This window comes from Pogona vitticeps, chromosome 7 (genome assembly GCF_051106095.1).
Source record: "Pogona vitticeps strain Pit_001003342236 chromosome 7, PviZW2.1, whole genome shotgun sequence".
Lineage (NCBI taxonomy): Eukaryota > Metazoa > Chordata > Lepidosauria > Squamata > Agamidae > Pogona > Pogona vitticeps.
The window spans coordinates 18,950,950-18,972,216 of NC_135789.1; the positions used below are offsets into that span (position 1 = coordinate 18,950,950).

Here is a 21,267-nt window from a genome sequence, read left to right on the forward strand (position 1 = left end):
CGCAGTTGGCACATCGTTTATTTTAATAAAGTCTGTTTCCAAAAGGAAGTTGATGGGTTTGGTTGTGTTGCTGGACACAGCACGGAAAAATGGGCCGCCTCCTGCCTGCCTCTTCCCCCCCCCCGATCCCCCAAGGACAGTCAGACGTCATCTGAATAGTATTTGAAAAAGGATCTGATGGATCATTTGTAGCCGTCTGTTACTGCGTGGTTTCGGTTTTTAAGAAGTTCTTTTCTTGTCCTTTCTCATACCCCACATTTCTGCCCTGTGAGGCACAAAGGGGAGCTTGGGCCACAAAAAATGCCCCCAAGGCGGGAGGGGAGAGAGATCTTAGCCCCCTACCCTCAGCGAACACCCCCGTCCCCTTCAAACAATAATCCAACCAAGCAGATGCCAGGTTGGCATGCAAATACTTCAAGCATAAAACAAAAGGATTTGAAGCAACAACCCCCCAAAAAAGTTTGCAGGATTTAACAGTCCTGCCCTTTCATGCTCAGAATTATGAGTTTCAACTCATTCCACCCCAAACCCCACCTCGATATTTCTTTTGTTGCCTTCTCTTGCTCCCATGCTGGCACAATTCAGTTAAATTAAAATAAATTTTAAATAATAATAATAATAATAATAAAATCTGCTTTAAAGGTGCAACAAAATAAATCTGCATTCTTCTTCCAAAACAAAACCACCATGTCCACGAATAAATAATTGTTTAGAAAAAACACACACATACAAGTTAACACACCCGCTTTGCCCATATTTGGAAAGATTGGATGCCTTTGTGCACAGACCGACGAGACGGCCCCGTTCTTTTTACAAGCCGGACCTTGTGAGGACTAGAAACCTGAGCTGTTTGAGCTAGACGCCATTTCCCTCTGGATCACTCACTACCAGATCCATGGCCAATAAATGTCCGTAGGATCTCGGCCATGTCCTTGGAAAGGGTCAACTCTGATCCGAGTGGGAGAGGAGAGCGTAGGAACCCATCTGGGGGAAATGGAGACTCGGATCGAAGAGCGAGGACCGGAAGAGAAAAGGTGGTTTTCGTGGCCGGCTGCCCAGAAACCCCGGCTGGGAAGAGGCTGGCTCATTTTCGTCCTGTTTTGCACCACCCGAAAGAGCTCTTGAGAAGAACGACGACAGAAGGGTTGGAAAGGTCCCGCTCCAGCCAGGAGCAGGAAGTTGTCCCATCTGGAAGGCAGGGTTTCTCGGGGACCTCCCGCCACGAGGACACTTGAGCGAGTGAGCGAGCCAGGAGGGTGGAAGGCATGGAGAGGCCGTGGTTATTGCTCGTGAAAAACAAGAGAGAGCGAGCACAGGAGGGGGGGGGGGAAAGAGCCGTCATATTTGCTACAAGGAGCTCTGAGCCAGTGTGAGGTAAACGCTGGGCCTTCGCTAGGTTTGGGGCACCTTCCTGTCTCAGCCGGAAGGGAAAAGAGACCCTTAAAACGGCATTTCCTGGCGGCGCCGGAGAGGCCCCTGCTTTGGCAAATCGGTGGGCCTGCAGGTGAGGAGGGGAAGACCTGGTCTGGAGGATCCACCCCCCTCCCTACACAAACACAGACACACACCCTCCGGGGAGGGATCAGAGGTGCCCGCCAACGGTGGCCAGGGTGCCGTCTCCCTCCTTGGTGCTCACGGCCAGAAGGCAGGCCTGGGGCAGCCTGGAGGCTGCAGGAGGGGTGCTCCCCATGTCTGGCGGACTCGGCTCTCCGGCTAGGAGAAGGCGCTGTCTACAGGCCCTCTGCTCACGGAGCTTCAGCAGTGGCCGGTGCCTCCTGCTAGCCCTCCATGTGCAACCCAGCAGGGCGGGAACGTCAGAGAGAGGACGCCCCTGTGCTCCTCCAAGATGGCGCCTCGCCCCGGTCCTTGCCGGAGCGCCATACATCCCCCGGCTGGCTGGCAAGGTCCACAGCAGCCCTGCCCAGTCCAGGAGGCACGAGAGAGAGCTGGAGAGAGGGGAAACAAGGAAGGTTGGCCACCTCCTCGTGGGCTTGGCCACCTCTTCCTCCTCCCTCTACTCTGGACTCTGGTCAGGGGAAGCCTCCGCCACGGCCACCACGTGCTCGGGGCTCTCTCGGGGTTTCCTCAAGTGCATGTAGAACCTGTCCCCCAGGCCCCCCGAGATCTTGTCCATCAGGTCGGTGCCGAGGGGGCTCAAGGCCGGGCACTGCCCACCCTCAAGGCAGTCGTCGCCGTACGGGTCGGCCACTAGCTTGGCCTCCTCGGGCGGCTCCTCCTCAATGACCTGGATCGTGTCCCCAGCCTCCGAAGCCGGCGAGCCCACCTCCTCGTCTCCGGAGCTGACGATGCGGGGCAGGGTGCCTTGGTAGCGCCCCTCCAGAGGGTAGTTGACGCTGTCGCCGCGCCGCAAGGGGGTCCGGTGACGCTCGAGGGCCGAGGGGTAGCGGACGCCGGGGTCGCTGTACTGCTTGGCCCGCTGCCACTGCTTCCGGAGGTGGGTCCGGGAGCGGTGCTTGGCCCGCAGGGGCGACTCGTCGAACTGGGGGTCGTGGCGGACAAAGGCGTGGAAGAGGGCGTCTGTCTTCTCGTCGATGCTGTAGTCCCGGCGCGGCCAGGCCTCCCGGGCAGGGAAGGTCTGCCCGTAGGGGGCCCAGACCAGCGGGCTGTGGGGGGGTGGGCCCCCCACAGCCCCGGCCACATCCTCCGGCTCTTCCTCCTCCAGCCATTCTTGGTCCTCTAAGCTCTCGAAAAGGGTGGCTTTCCGGCCAGCGCTGGTGAAACAGTGCCGCTTCTCTGAGGCGGTCTGGTCCTCCCCGCCTCGGGCCTCGATGGAGGCGTACCCGCTGTCCATCTGCAGCAACTTGCGGGTCCCGGCCTCCGACTCCAGGCTCTCCTGCTTGGGCTTCCCCCATGGCCGGTCGTCGCCCCCTCCCTTGGCTTCGTCGGCCAACGAGGACGGGAAGCTGGGCAAGCCTCCCCCGGAGGAGAGGCTGCTGTCGCCCCCATCGCTGCGCACCGAGTCCCGGTCGTTGCCCGGCTCCGACGAGGCGTACAGCTCCAGCGAGGCCCGCAGGCTCCAGATGTCGTGGTAGAGCGGGGTGGGCAGCTGTTCCAAAGCGGGGGGCTCGGCAGGGGCAGCGGGCGGGGCGGGAGGCTCGGTGGCGTCTAGCCTGCAGAAGGCAATGCAGAAACCCTGGTCAGCCTTAGGAGACCGCGCCAGGTTGAAATGTTTTTCTTCCGCCAGCACACCGCCGGGTCATCAGAGCTCCCATGACAGGGAGCAAACCTTTTCAGCCCATTCGACCACACCGCCCAGAATCACTGGCTGGGCAAAAAAAAGCCCAGAGGTGGCAGGGTGGGCATCTCCGGGGCTTTATATGACTTTATTTCACCCTTCGTAAAAGGCAGGAAAACGGGATTCCCATTGACAGACGTGCTATTATCAAAGACACGCTTTCATATTCAGGTATTATTCATAAAGGCAAGGAAGAAGTCACTCCAAATGAGTGAAGCCCTCCTTACGTAGAGGAAGTTATGGATTCAAATCATGACATTGCCCTTAAAAAGGATCTGCTCTTGTTCATTTCAACGACTCTACCTACCATTCTGGGCTCCGTACAAATAACCGTTGCAAAATTGGGGTTGCCATTTTTTTCCACCAAAAGGGGGTTTCATTTTTTTCATTTATAAAAAAAGAAATAGTTACTTTTAATGGGTCTTTAATCACCAGCTCATGGTAGAAAGAACCCAGACCAGTTCGGACCTTGTAACTTGAAAAGTAACTAAACTTCGGTCCCTTGCCACAGTAAGAAAACTTAAGTTACCCCTTCGTGGTTGCAAAAAAAAAGAGAGAGGAAAGAATCAACTGCAAGTCATTTGTGTCTCATAAGCCGTTCCTTTTCTCCTTTTAATAAAGAAAACCATCAGGGCAGGCAGGGTGCTGGCCTGCTTCCTCCTTGGCTGCTGGAGGATGATGCCCCCCATGAGCCACGGCCTCCCCCCTCGGAAATCCAGCCCGGCTTGTTCGTCGTAAGCCATCAGGCCTTTCAGATGACAACTCCCATCCCTCCTGGCTGATGGCCATTTTTTCTCTTTACAGCTTGTCAGGATCTGGATACTGGGGGGGGGGGGGGCACCCGGGTACAAAAAAAAAGAAAAAAAAAGAGGCAACCGCGTGGGACCCAAGCGGCTCCAGAAGCAGGGGGCGGCCCTAGAGCAGAGAAGAAGAGTCTGCTCCGGGGCTGACAACCCCCCCAGCCTTCCCTCCCTCCCGTCCCACTTATCTACAGAAAAATACCTGCCGAGAGATAAAGGCGGGCTGGCCGGAGCCGGCAGGAAAGGCCCACCGGCCACCGGGCGGAACACAACGTCGTCCGTCCGGGCGATGTACTGGATGATGTCAGTCTGGTGCGCGTCCCGGTCCTCTTGGTCCAGGCTCTCGCTCGCGGCTCGTTGGCGCTGGAACTGATGGCGCTTCGGGGACCCTGGGGTTGCGAGTTGGAAAGCCACGTTGAGGAGGAGAGCGGAGGCAGTGGTTGGGTACGTTCATTTACGGATATTTGTGAACATCCATCTGTTCCATCCCATTTATTAATTCATCCATCCATCCATTCGTTTATTCATTCATTCTATCCATCCATCCATTCATTCTATCCATCCATTCCATTCCTTCCTTCCATTCATTCATTCCCTCCATCCATCCATCCATCCATCCATCCATTTATTCATTCATTCATTCATTCTGTTCATCCATTCATTTTTAGCTACTTTTATATCCCACTCTTCCCTCACTGGGGCCAAGGTGGTATAGCCACTTTTCTCTTCTCCCCACTTTGATCAGCACAACACCCACCCTGTGAAGTAAGCTAGGCTAAGAAATTGAAGGGGCTGGCCTCCAAATACCACCGTTAATTCAACAGCTCGCTAAGAATCTGAGAACTACAGAGTAAGGGACAAGGGTCATCTAGTCCAGCCCCTTTTGAAGCTGGTTCTCCAAAGTTCAGTTCACTGCTCTAACCATCTCACACACTGTTTTAGGTATAGAAAAACACAGTATTTTCTGGTTATGTGTCACCATCTTAACACAAGGAAAAAATAAGCAAATATTTATTTATTTATTTATTTAATTAATTTATATCCCGCCTATCTAGTCGTGGTGGACTACTCTAGGCGGCAAAATTAACACAAGGAAAAAATAAGCAAAATATAAGCATTCAAATAAGATCTCTCTCTGGTTTTCTCAATATACAGTTGCTTTCCATTTAAAATAATACTTGATTAAAACCCATGAAGATTAGTATCTTTATATTCAAGAAAAGATCGGTTGTTCAGCAGATGAGCACACACCCTTCACATAACAGATTCAATCCCACACTTTGTCCATTAAAAACAGACCTGAAAACAGGTGATGGGAGCATCTCTTCAATACTGGGGTTAAAGACAAGAATGAAGCATTTGGCTTGTGGATTTGACACCCACCTCGTGTATCCAGACTGGAAGCACGTTGACTGGTCTCCAGTTTCCATTTCTTGATCTTGAAGTAGGGACTTGCTCCTTCCAGGCTGGCATGACGGCGCAAGCGGGTGAAAAAGTGGAGGACGGTGCCCTGAGCAGGTGGCGGGGTAGTTTCAGCGGCACTGGCACTTCCGGGTCTGGCACCTTTTGGACTCCTGACTGTGCCATCCGACTAAGGAAGAAAGATACAGAGAGAGAGAATTTAGTCATGCATGGCATAGTGTCGGAGGCTGTGACTCCTGAGGCAGCTAAGTGTAAAGAGCCTCATGGCACAGTGGTTAAAACGCTGTACTGCAGCTAAAACTGTGCTCACGACCTGGGGTTCAAATCCCAGGTAGCCGGCTCAAGGTTGACTCAGCCTTCTATCCTTCCGAGGCTGGTAAAATGAGTACCCAGCTTGCTGGGGGGGGAATGTGTAGCCTGTATAATTAAATTGTAAACCGCCCGGAGAGTGCTTGTAGCGCCATGGGGCGGTATATAAGTCAAATAAATAAATAAATAAATAAATAAATAAATAAATAAATAAATAAATAAATAAATAAATAAATAAACTGGCTGCAAAGATGGGTCTTAGTGGCTCCTTCCTCTGCACCACCCCCAGGATATTAAAATGTGTCTTTTGCGAAGCGGTCAGAAGCAGAACTGGCACACCTTCGCAAGACCAAAACCTGCCACAAAAGGGGACCCTAAGACTTCTGAGAAAGCGGGGGGGGGGGACTTGATACGGGGGGGGGGAAGGACATGAGAAAACCATAGAACAGCCATTTTGAAAATATCCGAATGGCTTCATGTGGGAAAATGGAGCAGAGCTGATTTTCTGTCGCTTGAGAAGTCGGGGCTCAAACCCAGAGGGGTTCCAGTTGTAAGGAAAGAGATTAAATGACCTTTGGGTGTCCCCACCCCTGCCATTTGGTCATTGTGCCATGCAGTGCCATGCAGGCACCCTCCCAACCACCACCAGCTCAAAACATTAAAATATGCCTTGTCTCACTTTGCACGGCCCTGATCCCCACGCTGGGTTGACCTACCGAGGCCCCTTCGCCTGAGTCGGAGGAGAGGGAGGGACTGGCCTCCACGGTGGAGTTGAAGGTGTCCCCCGGCAGGGCCGAGCCGTGCCCGGTGAGCGCCGTCTGAGGCAAGGCAGTCCCCGTCGGCTGGAGAGAAGGAGAGAGACAGAACATGAAAAGGAGGAAGGGTCTCCTGGGGGGAGGGAGGGGGGAGGACTGCCATGGAGGGAAAAGGCACCCTCTTATTCTAGCCACATCTCCCCTAATACGTGGCCCGCAGGCCTGGGAGTGGCAACCCAAATCCCACCCCAGAAAGGAACTCCTCCAACCCGCTGGGATGGCCGTCACGCAAAATGCCGGCCCCAGCCCCCGCTTGGCATCCTAACTTTGTGAGACTAGCAAGAGGACCAGGAGGGCAGCTGTGATGAAGCATTCTGTGGAATGCAAAAAGCCAACACGTGCCGGCATCCCGTGGCACCAGACCGTGATTGATTGATTGACTGATTGATTGGAAGGAAGGACAGACAGACAAATACACCAAGAATAAAGACAGAAAGCTCTTCACAGAACTATTCCAAAAAGTGACAAGAGAGTTCTGTTTCACTCAAAAACTAGTAGTTCCCTCCCTCTTCCCGTCCTAAGCCCTCCAGCAAAATCAGCGTTATTTCAAAGATATGAATTTTATTCATCCATACAGAAGGATATAAGGTGCTTTTTTAAAAGCTCCCAATAAGGCAGCTTTCGCCCAGCACAAATTCAAAACAAAAGTACTTCAGAGTTGTGTTTTTCTCAATGACAGTTCTTTCCCCAAAATGAAAGGTCTTAGTCCATTTTCCGAACGACAACACCTTAAATGTCCAGCAGGGAAACCTTACTTCTTTTTTAATTATTATTTTATTTTGATTTATTTTATTTTTTGCAGTTCCCAGAATTGACTGTGGATGCTGGATATTATAGTCCAAACTAGTCAGGTTTCTAAGCTCTGCAGTGACGCCTTTGCAGATCACATCAAATGCTGGTTCAAGCCCTGAAGGTTTCCATTTTAGAAAACTGCATAGGGGATCAATTAGAATCACTGAGGACTAGACTCTTAACAGAGAGCTAAGACCCAGAGTTTGGTGGGAGGGCCCAGATTGATGGGGGGAAGACTCACCTGGAATATGGCAAGGCTCGGCTTGGTGGGCGGGTGGCGGGGCGTCATAGCAATGCTATTCTCATTGGATTCACACTCGTGAATGGTGACGATCTTGAGGGCGGCCGAGGGCGGCAAAGGCAGGTGGCTCAGGCGGGCGTTTTTGAGGTGGTGGAAATCTCCTTCGGTCAGAGTGTACCTGAGCCACAGTGAGTGCGAAATGTCAGAGGATCAGAATAAAACCAGCCGGGAGGCCGAATGGAACGATCCAGATGGCGCGTCGGACTACGAACCTCATGGTCCCCTTGGCTTTCCACCACTTCCGCATTTCATGGGGGAGCCTCGATGGCAGCCCACGGGGTCAACCCCTCCCCGCGCTGCCCCGGCACCTACCTTCTCCCCTTCTCCTGGGTCTTCTTACTCTGCTCAAAGAGGGCAGCTTCGTTGAAGGAGACCCGTCGGCCCGTGGCGCTGCCCGAGGACAGGAACCTCTCACTCTCCGCATCCCGGTAGCTGGAGCTGGACGTGCACTCTGGATCATCCACCTTGATGGTGATGTCTGGCGGGGAGGGGGAGGGATGGAGCCAAAGAAAGGGAGAGGGAAAAAGGGAGGAAAGGAAAAAGATGGGTGAGTGACAATCCTCTGTCTAGGTTGAGTCCCAAAGGAATGGATTCAAACTTTTACACAGGGGTGGAAGGGGGAGGGCCCTACTTGCTTGGAGTCTCAGTAGAATCCCCAGCATTTGAAGGGCCAGAGAGAGCAGAGCGAGCAGAAGGATCTTTTATCCGAATATAAATATGTGTTTGGAGACTCCCCGGCCTGGTGCAACCCAGTTCGAAGGGCCAAAATGACCAAGATCGGAGGCAACAAACCAGACACAGATTTGCAAGCTGGCAACAAAACAAAGAAATATCAACAACCTCCGATATGCAGATGATACCACTCTGATAGCAGCAAGTGAGGAGGAACTAAAGAACCTTGTAATGAGGGTGAAAGAGGAGAGTGCAAAAAACGGTCTGAAGCTCAACATAAAAAAAAAACTAAGATCATGGCCACTGGTCCCATCACCTCCTGGGAAATAGAAGGGGAAGATATGGAGGCAGTGACAGATTTTACTTTCTTGGGCTCCATAATCACTGCAGATGGAGACAGCAGCCACGAAATTAAAAGACACCTGCTTCTTGGGAGGAAAGCGATGACAAACCTAGACAGCATCTTAAAAAGCAGAGATATCACCTTGCCAACAAAAGTCTGAATAGTCAAAGCCAGTGGTTCTTAACCTTTTTGAAAGAAACGCCCCCTTGAGCCATTGAGGAAGTTATCATTGCCCCCCTCCCCATGGCAATATCTTATTTATTTATTTATTTATTTATTTATTTATTTATTTATTTATTTATTCAAGACACTTAAATCCAATGACCCCTGAAAATAAAATTCAATTGCAAGAAAATGAAATGCCCGAAAAAACAGTAACATTTAATGATTTAGTTACAAGTGAATTTTAAGATGCAAAAAGAAATATTAAAAGGGCTTAAAAACAAACCACAATGCAGGTTTGGCTTGCTCCAGCACCCCCCCTACCGCCCCCCTTCTGTTCCACCACCCCCACACCGCCCCTTTTCGTTCCCCTGAAAAATGAAATCACCCCCTGAGGGGCATTATTGCCCACGTTAAGAACCACTGGTCAAAGCTATGGTTTTTCCTGTAGTGATGTATGGAAGTGAGAAAGCTGACCGCCGAAGAATTGAGGCCTTTGAATTGTGGTGCTGGAGGAGGCTCTTGAGAGTTCCCTGGACTGCAAGGAGAACAAACCTATCAATTCTAAAGGAAATCAACCCTGAGTGCTCACTGGAAGGACAGATCCTGAAGCTGAGGCTCCAGTACTTTGGCCATCTCCTTGGAAAAGACCCTGATGTTGGGAAAGTGTGAAGGTAAGAGGAGAAGGGGCGACAGAGGATGAGATGGCTGGACAGTGTCTGCGAAGCAACCAACATGAATCTGACCCAACTCCGGGAGGCAGTAGAAGACAGGAGGGCCTGGCGTGCTCTGGTCCAGGGGGTCACGAAGAGTCGGACACGACTAAACGAACGAATGAACAAAACAAAAACAAAACCTAGCCCAGCTTCCCAGGGGCTCTCCGCTGTGCTGAACTTCTCCCCACAAAAGATGGTTCATGGAGGACAATCCGGAGCGGATTCACTGCCGGCAAACATGCACACATGCACACACTACCATGAACCTAAAGTCTCCCGTCTGATTGCCTCAGCCACGAAAGGTTGACCCCCTCAGGTGAATCGGAGAGGAAGTCGGAGCAGACAGGCTCAAGATGGGCCAGGCACGATGCAGCAGAAAGCAGGGGGAGAAAGGCCGCCCCTGGCCCCAAACCCCTGCTCGGGGTCTCTCTTTTCCCTGAGGGAGGGGCTGAGGCTCCTGGGAGGGGGAAGAGGCAGCAGATCCCAAAGTCACGGCGCTTGGCCAACCCTCAGTTCTTTTCTCCCGAAGCCCCGAGGAGCAGATCCCAATCCAGCTGCCATCCCAGCTGGGAAGCCACTGCAGGGGAGGCTGCCATGGGGGGAGTGGGTGAGGGTTGTGGGGGGTCGTGGGGGTCGAGGTCCTCACCTTGAGCTGGTTGGGTGTCCTCTAAGTATGTGGTGTTTGTCTTCTCCGGGTCATCGCTGGCTCTGAAAAGTAGAGGAGGACTGGCCATCACCACAACAGCGGGCAAATGCCAACTTCCAGGGAACCAGCCCACTTCTCCAAGCCCTGCTAGCGTTTGGGGCCACCCAGGGAGCTTCCCCTCGACAAAAGATCATCAGCTTTGCAACGGCCCTGCAAGGCAGGCCAGGCCGGGCTGAGGCCTTGGCATGGCGTCACGGCCACCCGCACATTCATGGCCCTTCCTTTCATGGGTCCATGCCCGCCGTGGAGGTATAGCTAGGTTTGGAGCTGAACGATGGGGAACCTCTCCCCCCCCCTCAGTTTCACAGGGAAATATTACTTTTCAGCTCTTTTTCTAGCTCCAGAAGGCATGGCTCCACTAAAGGATGGAGGAGGAGGAACCGGGCATAGATTTTGGGTGTTGGACTACAACTCCCATCAGCATGCCACCACCCTGGGCTAAGCCCAGTGGGAGGTGTAGTCCAACACAATCTGGAGAGCCAGGCCCTCTCGTTTTCCTGGCCGGGGAGAAGCGGCCTCAGACCATGTGTGGCTCTTCCTGCTCATGAGGTCCCCGACTCTGCCGCTCCCTCCTGCCCGTACCGGGAGTGCCGGCGGTCCGTCTCGCAGCAGCGCCGGCAAACAATCAGGACACCGAAGATGAGAACCAGGGTGCCCCCGATGAAGATGGAGAGAAGGACCAAGAGGAGGACGTAGCCATCCTGGGCGCTCACTTCAGTCGGCACTGTCTGTAGGATGGGGTTGGGGAGGAAGGAAGGAAGGAAGGAAGGAAGGAAGGAAGGAAGGAAGGAAGGAAGGAAGGAAGGAAGGAAACCACCCATTTTTAATTCCTTTTCCTAGAGACCAAACTGTTTGCCCCACACAATGGCTGAATCCCATAGAAGTCTGAATGTCTTCAAATACAGTATTCCGTGGCTTCCGCTCCCACTGCACTGGAAAGTGGATCTCCCAATACAGTGGTTCCCAACCTTGGGCCTCCAGATATTTTTGGACTTCAACTCCCAGAAATCCTGGCCAGCAGAGGTGGTGGTGAAGGCTTCTGGGAGTGGTTGTCCAAGAACACCTGGAGGCCCAAGGTTGGGAACCACTGTGCCTGCGGTACAGTTACTGTATATTCAACCTACCAGGTTCAGAGTCCATATACGTGCTGGAAATAAGAACGGGCTGCTGACAGCCTCTGGTTTATTTGTGGATTTCTTTTGTATACATAAGCACATCCAGATCGATAGGCCAAGGGGGGAATCATATAATTCAGAACAGCCTTGTGAGCTAGGCCAGGTTTTTCAGAAAAGCAGAGATAGAGAGAATAAAATTTGTCCCAAGGTCAACCAGCTACGTCCCTGGTCCAGTGAAGGACCTGAACCCAGATCTCTTATTCCAGAATGCTAACTGCTACACCCGCCTGCCAGATGCTCCCAGGGACAGGGATGAAGCCCAAAAGGTTTTTGGTCTGATCTAGTTTGGCAGACTTTCCTTCCGGAGGTCCGTTTCAACAGAGCAGAACCTCCTTCCACAGAAGTCTATCTGGGCCTACTAAATGCCAGGGACAAGGCACATGAGGAGAGTGGGCGGGGGGCCCTCCTGCCAAGGCCCTCCCATCATGGGGGAAAGGACCCAGGAATTCCCCACCAGGGATGAATTCCCGCACCGTCTGTCTGTGTGTCTCGAAAATCTCCTCGGTTTGGCAAGGAACGCGGCTTCTTTGGGAGAATAAGCTGCTCGCTCTTCTGGCAGTTAAGGGCAAAAGAGGGCATCCCTGGGGAGCCCCTCTGTGGACTCACAAGGTTCCCCCACTCCCAATACATTATCAATTTCTCCAGACAAAAAGTCCCTCCCCACCCTCAAAATGGATCAATTAAAAATAAAATTTTTACTTTTTATTTCATTTAATTATCATATTTTCCATGTATAAGACACCCCCATGTATAAGACATCCCCCACTTTTCTAATCCAAAATTAAGAAATCTAAGTGGGGATTAGCAAGTGTAAAGGGAAAGGGATCAACGCGCTGCAGGATCACTTTGACCCCTGCTTTCCCCTCCACTTGTTTTTGTTCTCTTCTCATCTTACTTCCGTGTATAAGATGACCTTCAATTTTTAGTCTAAAGATTTTAGACAAAAGTATAGTTGTATACATGGAAAAATACGGTAATACAGATAACACCTGTTTAGAATCTATTTATTTTCAATTTTCACATGCACACAACCAACTATTTTTTGGAGGGGTAGGGGCTTTTCCACATCTCTGCATCAATGAATGGGAGATCAGAGAACTGAATCAGAAGGCAGTGCACTATAATGGCTAGAGGATTTCGAAAATCTGGGTCCTGGTTGTCCAGAAATAGGAAAAGTCATGGGGAGACCCCAGCCTCCCGTTTCTCTCTGTCTCAGTCCCTGTCTGGTCAACCTTGCAAGGAATGTTGTGAGGAAAGGCAAAGCACCAGGTGCGAATCCAACTGTTCTCCATTTAAGGGTGTAGATTTGTGGTTTTGGACTACAACTTCCAGCATGCCCTCAAGAAACTTTGCACACACTCCATTTCCCTAACCTTGCCCCTCCTGGGGGCTCTTCAACTACAAATCCCAGAAGCCCCAACAGCTCAGTTTTTGGGAGTATGAGGAGAGCCGGATTGCCAGGTCTGGGAACTCCTACCATTAGAGGAAAGGCAGAAGAGGAAGGCAATGAACAAATAGCGAACGGAAATGGTTGTTGTGGGTTTTTCGGGCTCTTTGGCCGTGTTCCGAAGGTTGTTCTTCCTAACGTTTCGCCAGTCTCTGTGGCCAGCATCTTCAGAGGACAGCTGTCAGAGGGGCCCATGTGAAATTTCACTACCTCTCCTAGCACTGTCCTGTTGCTGCCCACGAGTTGAGTTTCCCTAACCTGTTTTGACTACAACACCCAGAATCCCCAGCCAGCCAGCCATGACAAACACGAAGGATTCCCCCAAACATTGTTCCCGGGCTGGGGGTGGGGGCAGAGGGTTGAACTTCTGGAATGTGAAAAGCAAGCTCGGCAACACTGTCTCTTCCCCATTTTCGGAGTCACGTAACCATTGGCAGTTTGGGGCTACAAATCCCATCATCCTTTACTATGGGCTGTAGTGTATGGGGTGGGTGAACCACCAAAGACATCCCGCCTACACACATCGACAGAGCGGTCAGTGTGTCCAAGCAGGGAAGAAAGGAGGAACACCAACCCCCCTCGCTGCCCTGCCTGGCGTGACCAGGTAAAGCCTTATGGGAACTGTAGTCCACAGCATGAAAAGTAAGGTGAGTGTTCTGGTATGCACACAGGAGGGCCACCCCAGGGGTGTTATTTCAGCCCCATAAGGCTGCCCCACTCCCTTTCCCCACAACAACAACAACAACAAAGGGGGGAGGGAAGTGGGTATTAAATTTTAAAGCCTTTTAAAATACATTGCAGCTCCCTCCACCGGCTTTTGTAGTGTTCAAAACAAAGACATTTTTAAAATATGAATTTTTCAAAAACTTTCCTGACCCATCCAAGTTCTGTTTTGTATGTGTGTGTGTGTGTGTGTGTGTGTGTGTTTTTGTTAACTGTGCTTTTTTTTGGGGGGGGGGACCTTTATAGCCGAGCCCCAGGAGGGAAAGCAGGACAAGGCAAAGTGAAACCGACAAAGCACTCTGCACATAGTCAGAGGCCCCTGTGCCCACACACTGAGAAAAATATTTCCCAGCATTCCACAGTGGGAGGGCCCATTTCAGACATGTAGGGTGCCCCACACATACCCATAGGAATAGAGCAGGGGGCGAGATTTGCCTCTAGGGCCGAGCCCTGAGAGCTGGGCCCCGAATCACACCCACACCCACACACACCCCGAAGGTGGCGTGGGAGGTGACAGGATGAAAAGCAGGGGGCAGGAAGGACCAGACCAGCATTTTCCCCCACCCCCACCCTCTGAGCCAGGGGGTCACCCCACACCACCCTACTCACCGTCACCCCACTGGCCGTGGCGTTCTCCCAGGCGCTGGACGCATCCTGGCTCATGGTCCACCGTGGAAGGGAAGGAGGGTCTGCCTAAGCAAGAAAGCCAGCCATAAAAAAGAAACCACGAAGCCTCCAGAAAACCAGGGGGTCCACTTAGAGGGGATTTGGAAAAGGGGGGGTTCAGGAAGACCTACATAGAGGGAAAAGAGCAGGCAGCCCAGGCGATGGCCTTCTTCTTCTTCTTCTTCTTTGCTCCTCTCTTTTACTCGTCCTCCGATTCTCTATCGCCTGCTCTCCAGGCCGCCTTGGCTCCCCCCCCCAGAGCTCACATGGCCCCCCAAAATCCCAATGGTGGGGGTGGGTAGCGGCTTCTGCCCCTCATTGCATTCTGGGCTCCAGCCTCTGGGGACCTCTGGAGAGGAGGAGGAGGAGGAGGAAGATGAAAAGACGGTGGCGGTGGGTACTCTCTTCTCTTCCCTGGATGGGGGGATTTCCTCCTTCGCCGCCCAGCTGTGAAGGTCCGACTAGAGAGGGAGGAAGAAGACAGGCCAGTTGGTGGGGAGGGCACTGGGGGGGGAACACGCTCATCGGGGATGCTGCGGCTCCCTAGGAAAGGATGGAGACAGGGAAGGAAAAAGCCGAGGTTTCGAGGTGGGGGGGGACTGCAGGAAGTGGCATGGGGGAGAGCTACCTACCTTCCTTCCCTTCTCGGTGACACCCCCCCCCCTTTCTGTCAGATGCTTTGAGGGGGCTTCCCTCGCAGTGGGGGGGGGAGATGCAAGGAAGAGAGGATCCCCCCCAGCAGCTTTCCTTCTTCCCCCCCCCCCCCCCGCTGCGTGTTCTGCCTGAGGAGGGCTTCTTTTTGGAAACCTGTGCCCCCCCCATGGCCTGTGCCTCCAGCAGAGGCCCCCACTCGGCCCTCCCCCTCCCAAGGCTGCCCCCCCCCACCTGTCCAGCATCCACGCCCGATGCCCAAAGAGGAGCCTTTCTGGGCCCAGATCTTCCTCCTCCTCCCAGCCAGCCTGGAAGCCGGGCAGGCAGGCAGGCAGGCAGGCGGAGGGAGAGCAGCGGCATGCGGGGGTGACTCACCACCGCTTCTCCCCACCAGGAAAAAAAACGGGCTGGGGGGCTGGGGGGGAGAGAGAGGGAGAGGAGGGTGGCGCCCGGCTGGGAAAGGGGGCCAGGGGGAGGGTGCCGGCCTGGGGCGCTGGAGGTCCAGCCAGGGTCCGGGGGGGGGGGAGAAGGAGGCCGAAGGAGGCAGCCGGGCCCTTGCCTGCCAGCAGGAGGGCGGCTGAGCCCTGGGAAGGGGGGCGCCCCTCTGCATCTCTGTAACGGGGTGGGGGGGAGGGTGCCCTGGGGAGGAGGACGAGGGGCAAGCCGGGGCGCCCAGAGAACTCAACCCCCATCACTCGCCCATCAGGCCACCCTGCAGGGACACACACACACACAAACGCTCCCACCCACCCCCCAAAAAGGACACGTACAAAAGGATGAAGCAGCTGATGATAAATATGTGGAAGGAAGGAAGGAAGGAAGGAAAAAGGGATAGAAGGACCGAAGGAGCAAATCGATGGCAGGATGGAAGGAAGGGGGGAGGGAAGGAGGGAGCAAGAAAGAAAGATCTATGGAAGGAAGGAGTTGATAATGAATAAATCAAAAGAATAAGGAAGGAAGGAGCAAGAAAAAGCGCTTATGAATAGAAGGAAGGTGGGAAATAATGAAATGAAGAAACGATGGAACGAAGAAATGAAAGAATTAAGGAAGTAGCTAATCTTGAATATAATGAACAAATGAATGTAGAAACAGAAATGGAAGAGCTGATGCTGAATCAATGGAAGGAAGGAAGGAAGGAAGGAAGGAAGGAAGGAAGGAAGGAAGGAAGGAAGGAAGGAAAGGAAAGGAAAGGAAAGGAGAGGGATAGAATCAGGGAATATAGAAAGAAAGATGGAAATAAGGTTAAACAGGAAGGTAGGTTTTATGATTGTGAGAAAAAAGGAAGGAAGGAAATAAAGAGGAACCCAAGAAGACCGAAAGGGACGGTGAAGGAATGGAGAGAGAGGGACAGGGGCAATCGGAGAGTGGTGTGGAAAAAATAAGGAGTTTTAAGAAGGGAAGGTGAATCCAAGAGACCAGGAGGGGGGACAGAGGAAGGAAGGAAGGCCAAGGGATGACTGGGGGAAGGAAGGCTGGGCCCTCCGACTTGCTCCAGACGGGGCTGGCCAGCCCCCTATCCACCACATGTGGGGGGGGGAGGTGTTTTTTCCTCAATTAGTGTGCCAGCATGATATGAGGGGTGTTTGTGTGTGTGTCTTTGTGTACCTCCCTACATTTCTTTTTACCTTCTTTTCTTCGCCCTCCCTCCTCACCCATGTTTTTTGTTAAGAGGATCCTGCCCTGTTTGACGCACCACGATGATTGACTGGGTGACTTTCCCCCACCAAACAAAACCAACCAACCTTGAGAATTCCCTGCACCTAGAATGCTAGCCCTGCAGGGAGGGAGGGAGAGACTGAGAGAGAGAGATCACCCTGGCTGCTATTCTGCTTCAGGTGTTGAATCTGCGTTTCTCAAGAGAGTGAGGGAAACTGAAGAGGAAGGATTACTGTGAGAGACTGTGGTGGGGTGGAGGTCTCTCTGGCTGTGTAGCCAGAGGTTGGGAGTTCAAATCTCCCTGGTCCCTCCTTGAAAGGGGCTGGACCGGATGATCCTGAGGAGTCCCTTTCCAGCTCTGCAGGTCTAGGCACTGCACTTACCGCACCGTTTTGCACCGATGCGCCTCCGGCCAGGCTTTTTACCCTCTGAGCAGAATGGGTGAAGGATTCTACCAGGCCGGACTGCCGGGAGTGAAAAATCCTGAGCTGCAGTTCAAAACTGACAGGGTGTGGGCCGGGGGGGGGGGCAGCACTCTGCGTATGCCCCGGAGCATCATCTTGGAGCGAGCTCTTGGTTGGGAAGGCAGAGCGCTTCGAAAGCCAGGAGAAGGACTGAATGGGGAGGAGAGAGACAAGAGGGGCTGCCTGTCAGGGTCGGTGTTCTGAGAATAAAAAATAGGAAAAAAATGCATCCCCGAAGGCGAAGCGCTTGGAGGAGAGGAAGCGAGAATCTCATGGCTCTCCATCACGCTGTGATGCAAGCGTTTCATCTCCATGGTGACACGGGAGGAAGAACCGAGACATTGCGTTTCCCTTCTCTTTACTTTTTCTCGCTCTTTTCTCTTTTTTTTCTTTTGCACACAATGCAGCCAAGCAATCTTTTGCATCCCACCCACCCCCAGGGTTCAAGAAAATCCCCACGTTTGGTTTGCATCAGACAGAGAAAAGGGCGTGTATAATCAGAGATCTTAGTCCTGTTTAGGAAGCTGACAAAAGCCGTTTTTTTTCCCCAGACGGCTCGTGGCCAGGAGCTTCAATGAGGGTAGACTGCTCCTGGGCAAGGAGGTTCTATTCGGCCCTCACGCCTCTCTCACTGCTCCTCTACCAGCACCATCCAAAAACAACTGCAGATTAAACAGGATTCAATGTTTCCTGTTTGGTTTCCTGAACCCCAACCCCACCCACCCCTTCCCAAATTGAACAACTACAACTCAAAAAACAGATTCTGCAGAGACCAGAAAACGCACACCAAAGTAAAAATAAATTGGAAAATGAAGAGTCGGGGGTTGTGGTGTCCAACCTTGGGCCTCCAGATGTTTTTGGACTTCAACTCCCAGAAATCCTGGCCAGCAGAGGTGGTGGTGAAGGCTTCTGGGAGCTGTAGTCTAAGAACATCTGGAGGGCCAAGGTTGGACACCACTGGATCGGGGCTGGCACTTTGGAAATCAGGGTTCTAGTCCCTAAGGAAAGACGAAACCCACTGGGAGTCTTTAGATTGCTCTTTCTTGTTTTAGCCTACCTGGCAAGGCTGCTGTGCAGATAAAATAGGAGAGAAAAGAAGCAAGCAAGTGGGAGGGGGGAGCTCTTGGTGGCTTGGAGAGATCAGAAGACACTTCTTAAATGGCCTGGAAAACCCTCTTCTATACAGCATGGATAAAAACTGTATTCATGATTTATTGATTTAAAAATATGATTATCCCGCCTTTTTTCCCTCATAAAAGGACCCAAGGCGAATTGCATCAATAAAACCTAAGAAAAGGGTGTCTGGTTTTCAGGTTAGGGAGCCCAGAACAGCTGTAGCTTCTTAGCATTTATTATTATTATTATTATTATTATTATTATTATCATTCAAAAACACCAGGTTCAGTTCATCAAAATGACAAAAACATGGACTGGGTATTCTATAAAAGATGCAAGTTTAAACTAAAAACATCATCATCATCATTACTGGGAGTTTGATTCCGCCCTCAGGGCCTCCTTGACCGGACTGGGGGTGGGGGGTGGACTCCGTGATCCATAAGGCTCTGCCATTCTGAGATGATGATGATGATGATGATGAGTCTCTGCCATCATAAAGAAGCAGTCACGAGGCTTCCTCCCTCTTTCAAGAAGGGCTATTTTGGATTCAGCAGCTGCGAGATGTCAGGCGAGGATTTCTAGAAGAGAGTCAAAGCCAGGGAAAGGGGGGGGGAGGCGATTCAAAGGCAGGATCCGGCCCAGAAGGAAGAGGCCATGCCTGGCCAGGAAGATTTCCCCACTGGATTTCCCTGCCAACCTGGATCTGACCCGCCGCCAGGTTTTGTCGGCCGCCTCCTTAAGCCCCATCTACTCTGGAGTCAATCCAGTTCAAATCCCATGGGGCTGACTCCCAGGTAAGTATAAATGGAGGGGAAAGGTGGGGGGGAGGAGAGGAAGAATTTCACAGCTGGTTTTGCACCATCATTTCAGGAGGATGGAGAAGACCACATCTGGAGGGCGAGCCAGGGTATTTCCAGATTAAACACACCAATTTTTAAAGAGAGAGAGAGCATATAAAACCCAGCAATGCTACCATCAAATCCAGTTCTCTGCACTGGGACATATTATCTTTCCTTCTTTAAGCATGGTGAATTAAATCTATTTAATAGAGGGAATGGGGAAATAGAATTTTTTAAAAAACTGTGTCACTGTCCTTATAACAGGATAAACTAGGCAGACATTGCATGGGCTGAAATGTGATGTGATGTGTGTGTGTGCGTGTGTGTGTATTTTTGGGTGGTGGTGTTTTTATTTTTTAAAGGAAAATAATATCAGTTTGATAAAGGTTCAGTTCTCTTCTCACCCTTTCCTTGGGGAAATCAAGTCAAGTGGGTCAGGAAAGGTTTTATATTTTGCACACACACCCCAAAAAAAGAAAACCGTGTAAATAGACACACACAAGGATATATATATATATATATATTTGCAGGGGGAGACAGACATACATATACATATATATATTCCCCCCCCCCTGCAAGCTCTGGCCACTCAACACCACTATCCCTCCCAGTTCATCTTCCTTCTCTATTTATGCTCAAGATACAGAAAAGGGTCTCACCTATTCCTTTTCAAGAAAATAAAAAGGGAGAAAAATATCATGGCAGAATACAGTACATGTTTAAAATGTCAAATGAGCAGTCGTTTTTTTCTTCAAAACATCCGATCAATAGGGGAGGGAGAGGATTAATGAGGCGGGGAAGGGCTATTCCTAATTTTCAGTGTGGGGTCCCCCCCATACGTTTATGGAAGTAAAAAAATAAAAAAGGGGGGGGAGGGGAAGAAAAAAAATAAAGTGGTTATTCTGACCACTATACTTATTTTCTCCAGTATAAAGAAAAAGTGGAAAATGGCAATTATTTTTTAAGAAATCAAAATAAAGGGACTGACTCATGTTTTTTTTTTAAAGGAAGGAAAAATAAGAGCCCAGCCTTCAGAGAAAAGGGATGTGTTCCGATCTGCTCTGTGATGGACGAAGACCGGTTTAATATCTTCAAAATTGGAGAGAGAGTTGATTCTCTTGCTCTCTGATTATTTTTAAATCTGATTTAAGTCTTTTAAAAAAAGAGAGAGATGAAACGTTCAATGGGTCTCCTGCCCAAGCGGGGGTGGTGGGGAGGAGGCGATGCTCGAAAAGACCCTGGTAGGGAAAAACGAGCCGGAAAAGGAGGAGGGGAGGGAGGATCGTAGGTCTTCAAGACAAAAAAAATGATGGTTACAACTAGGAGCATAAAATGGGAAGAAGGAAAAAAAAGGGGGGGACTTACCTAGTCAGTGATCATCTTCCTCCCTGGTGCAAAAATAAAGCAAGCGAAGAAAACCTCCAAGAGACGGCTAAATCATCATCATCATTTGGAAGGGAGTCCCCGCACCCGTCCCTCTGAACCAATTTAATTGTGATTTAAAAGGGGGGCAAAACCAGGATTTATGAATGAAAAGGGTCCCACCCACTTCGGAACGCGGAGGCACCACGTGACCTCCACACACCCCGAGCGGAGGGGAGGGCGTGGGCGTGTGTCATTCAAGGGCCGGCGGTGGCTTCCGATTGGACCAGGCCTGGCGCTTATTTGAATAAAAGGAGGGCGGGGCGACAGAGGAGGAGGCGGGGAAAAGGTTACATAAAATGAAAGGCAGGCAAAGCCGCCCAGGGGGAGCGAGAAACGTTCCTTTTTTCAGCCGGCGGATGTGGGAAAGTAACTTTTCCGGACCACAGCGGCCAGCATCCCGGCAGGGAGGGTTGTGAATACACGCGGATTTCTCTCTAACTGGGGACCCCTTGAATCCATGGGGTTTACATAATTACCCACTGCCTTGAGTTGCAAAGGCATGGAGATCCGCCGATAAATCGGGAAACGTTGCTTTTCAGAAGGGAAAGGGTCGTCCAAAAAGTCCATCAAGGTTTTTGAGAAATCTACCTGGACACCCACAGAATATGGGCAGAGGCTTGCAGGAGGAGAAGAGGAGCTGATGTGAGACCGACTGACTCAATAAAGGAAGCCGCGGCGCCCGGAGTTTCCAAAACCTGGGAGTCCGGAGGGCTCTAGGGTCGCCCTAAATTGTAAGTAAGGCGATGGTGCACAGCATAGGCAGAGAAAGTTAGAGGGAGAGAGAGAGAGAGAGAGGGAGAGAGAATGTATA

The 21,267-nt window shown here is 51.5% G+C and overlaps 1 protein-coding gene and 1 long non-coding RNA gene across 5 annotated transcripts in view; one reads left to right on the top strand and one right to left on the bottom strand.

The window, feature by feature from the left end:
• On the bottom strand, window positions 1-20,536 carry CBARP (CACN subunit beta associated regulatory protein). 4 transcript variants are annotated; one of them, XM_072978205.2, is made up of 11 exons: window positions 20,397-20,536; window positions 14,437-14,766; window positions 14,249-14,328; window positions 10,877-11,022; window positions 10,235-10,296; window positions 8,008-8,173; window positions 7,636-7,813; window positions 6,504-6,629; window positions 5,440-5,647; window positions 4,259-4,445; window positions 1-3,131 (listed from the first exon to the last, which is right to left on the bottom strand). In XM_072978205.2, the coding sequence occupies exons 3-11, from the start codon at window positions 14,300-14,302 to the stop codon at window positions 2,015-2,017; spliced, it is 2,244 nt and encodes a 747-aa protein (XP_072834306.2). In that variant the 5' UTR covers window positions 14,303-14,328; window positions 14,437-14,766; window positions 20,397-20,536; the 3' UTR covers window positions 1-2,014. The 4 variants fall into 4 exon arrangements, with proteins under 4 accessions (XP_072834306.2, XP_072834302.2, XP_072834305.2 ...); XM_072978201.2 differs by having other exon boundaries at window positions 14,249-14,332; XM_072978204.2 differs by lacking the exon at window positions 20,397-20,536 and adding an exon at window positions 15,191-15,473 and having other exon boundaries at window positions 14,249-14,332.
• LOC110079303 (uncharacterized) overlaps window positions 18,047-21,267 on the top strand; it is a 16,361-nt gene continuing 13,140 nt past the window's right edge. The window contains exons 1-2 of the long non-coding RNA XR_012080627.2: window positions 18,047-18,986; window positions 20,039-21,187. This is a non-coding gene — a long non-coding RNA (uncharacterized LOC110079303). The remainder of the gene's footprint in view (window positions 18,987-20,038; window positions 21,188-21,267) is intronic.

Excerpts from the sequence above, each read along its gene's own strand:
- CBARP (XM_072978205.2), bottom strand. The coding sequence starts at position 14,302 with ATGAGCCAGGATGCGTCCAGCGCCTGGGAGAACGCCACGGCCAGTGGG. Across the intron at positions 10,297-10,876 it reads ACGGACCGCCGGCACTCCCG|AGCCAGCGATGACCCGGAGA; the intron begins GTACGGGCAGGA and ends TCTACTTTTCAG. Across the intron at positions 8,174-10,234 it reads GGACACCCAACCAGCTCAAG|ACATCACCATCAAGGTGGAT; the intron begins GTGAGGACCTCG and ends CCTCCCCGCCAG.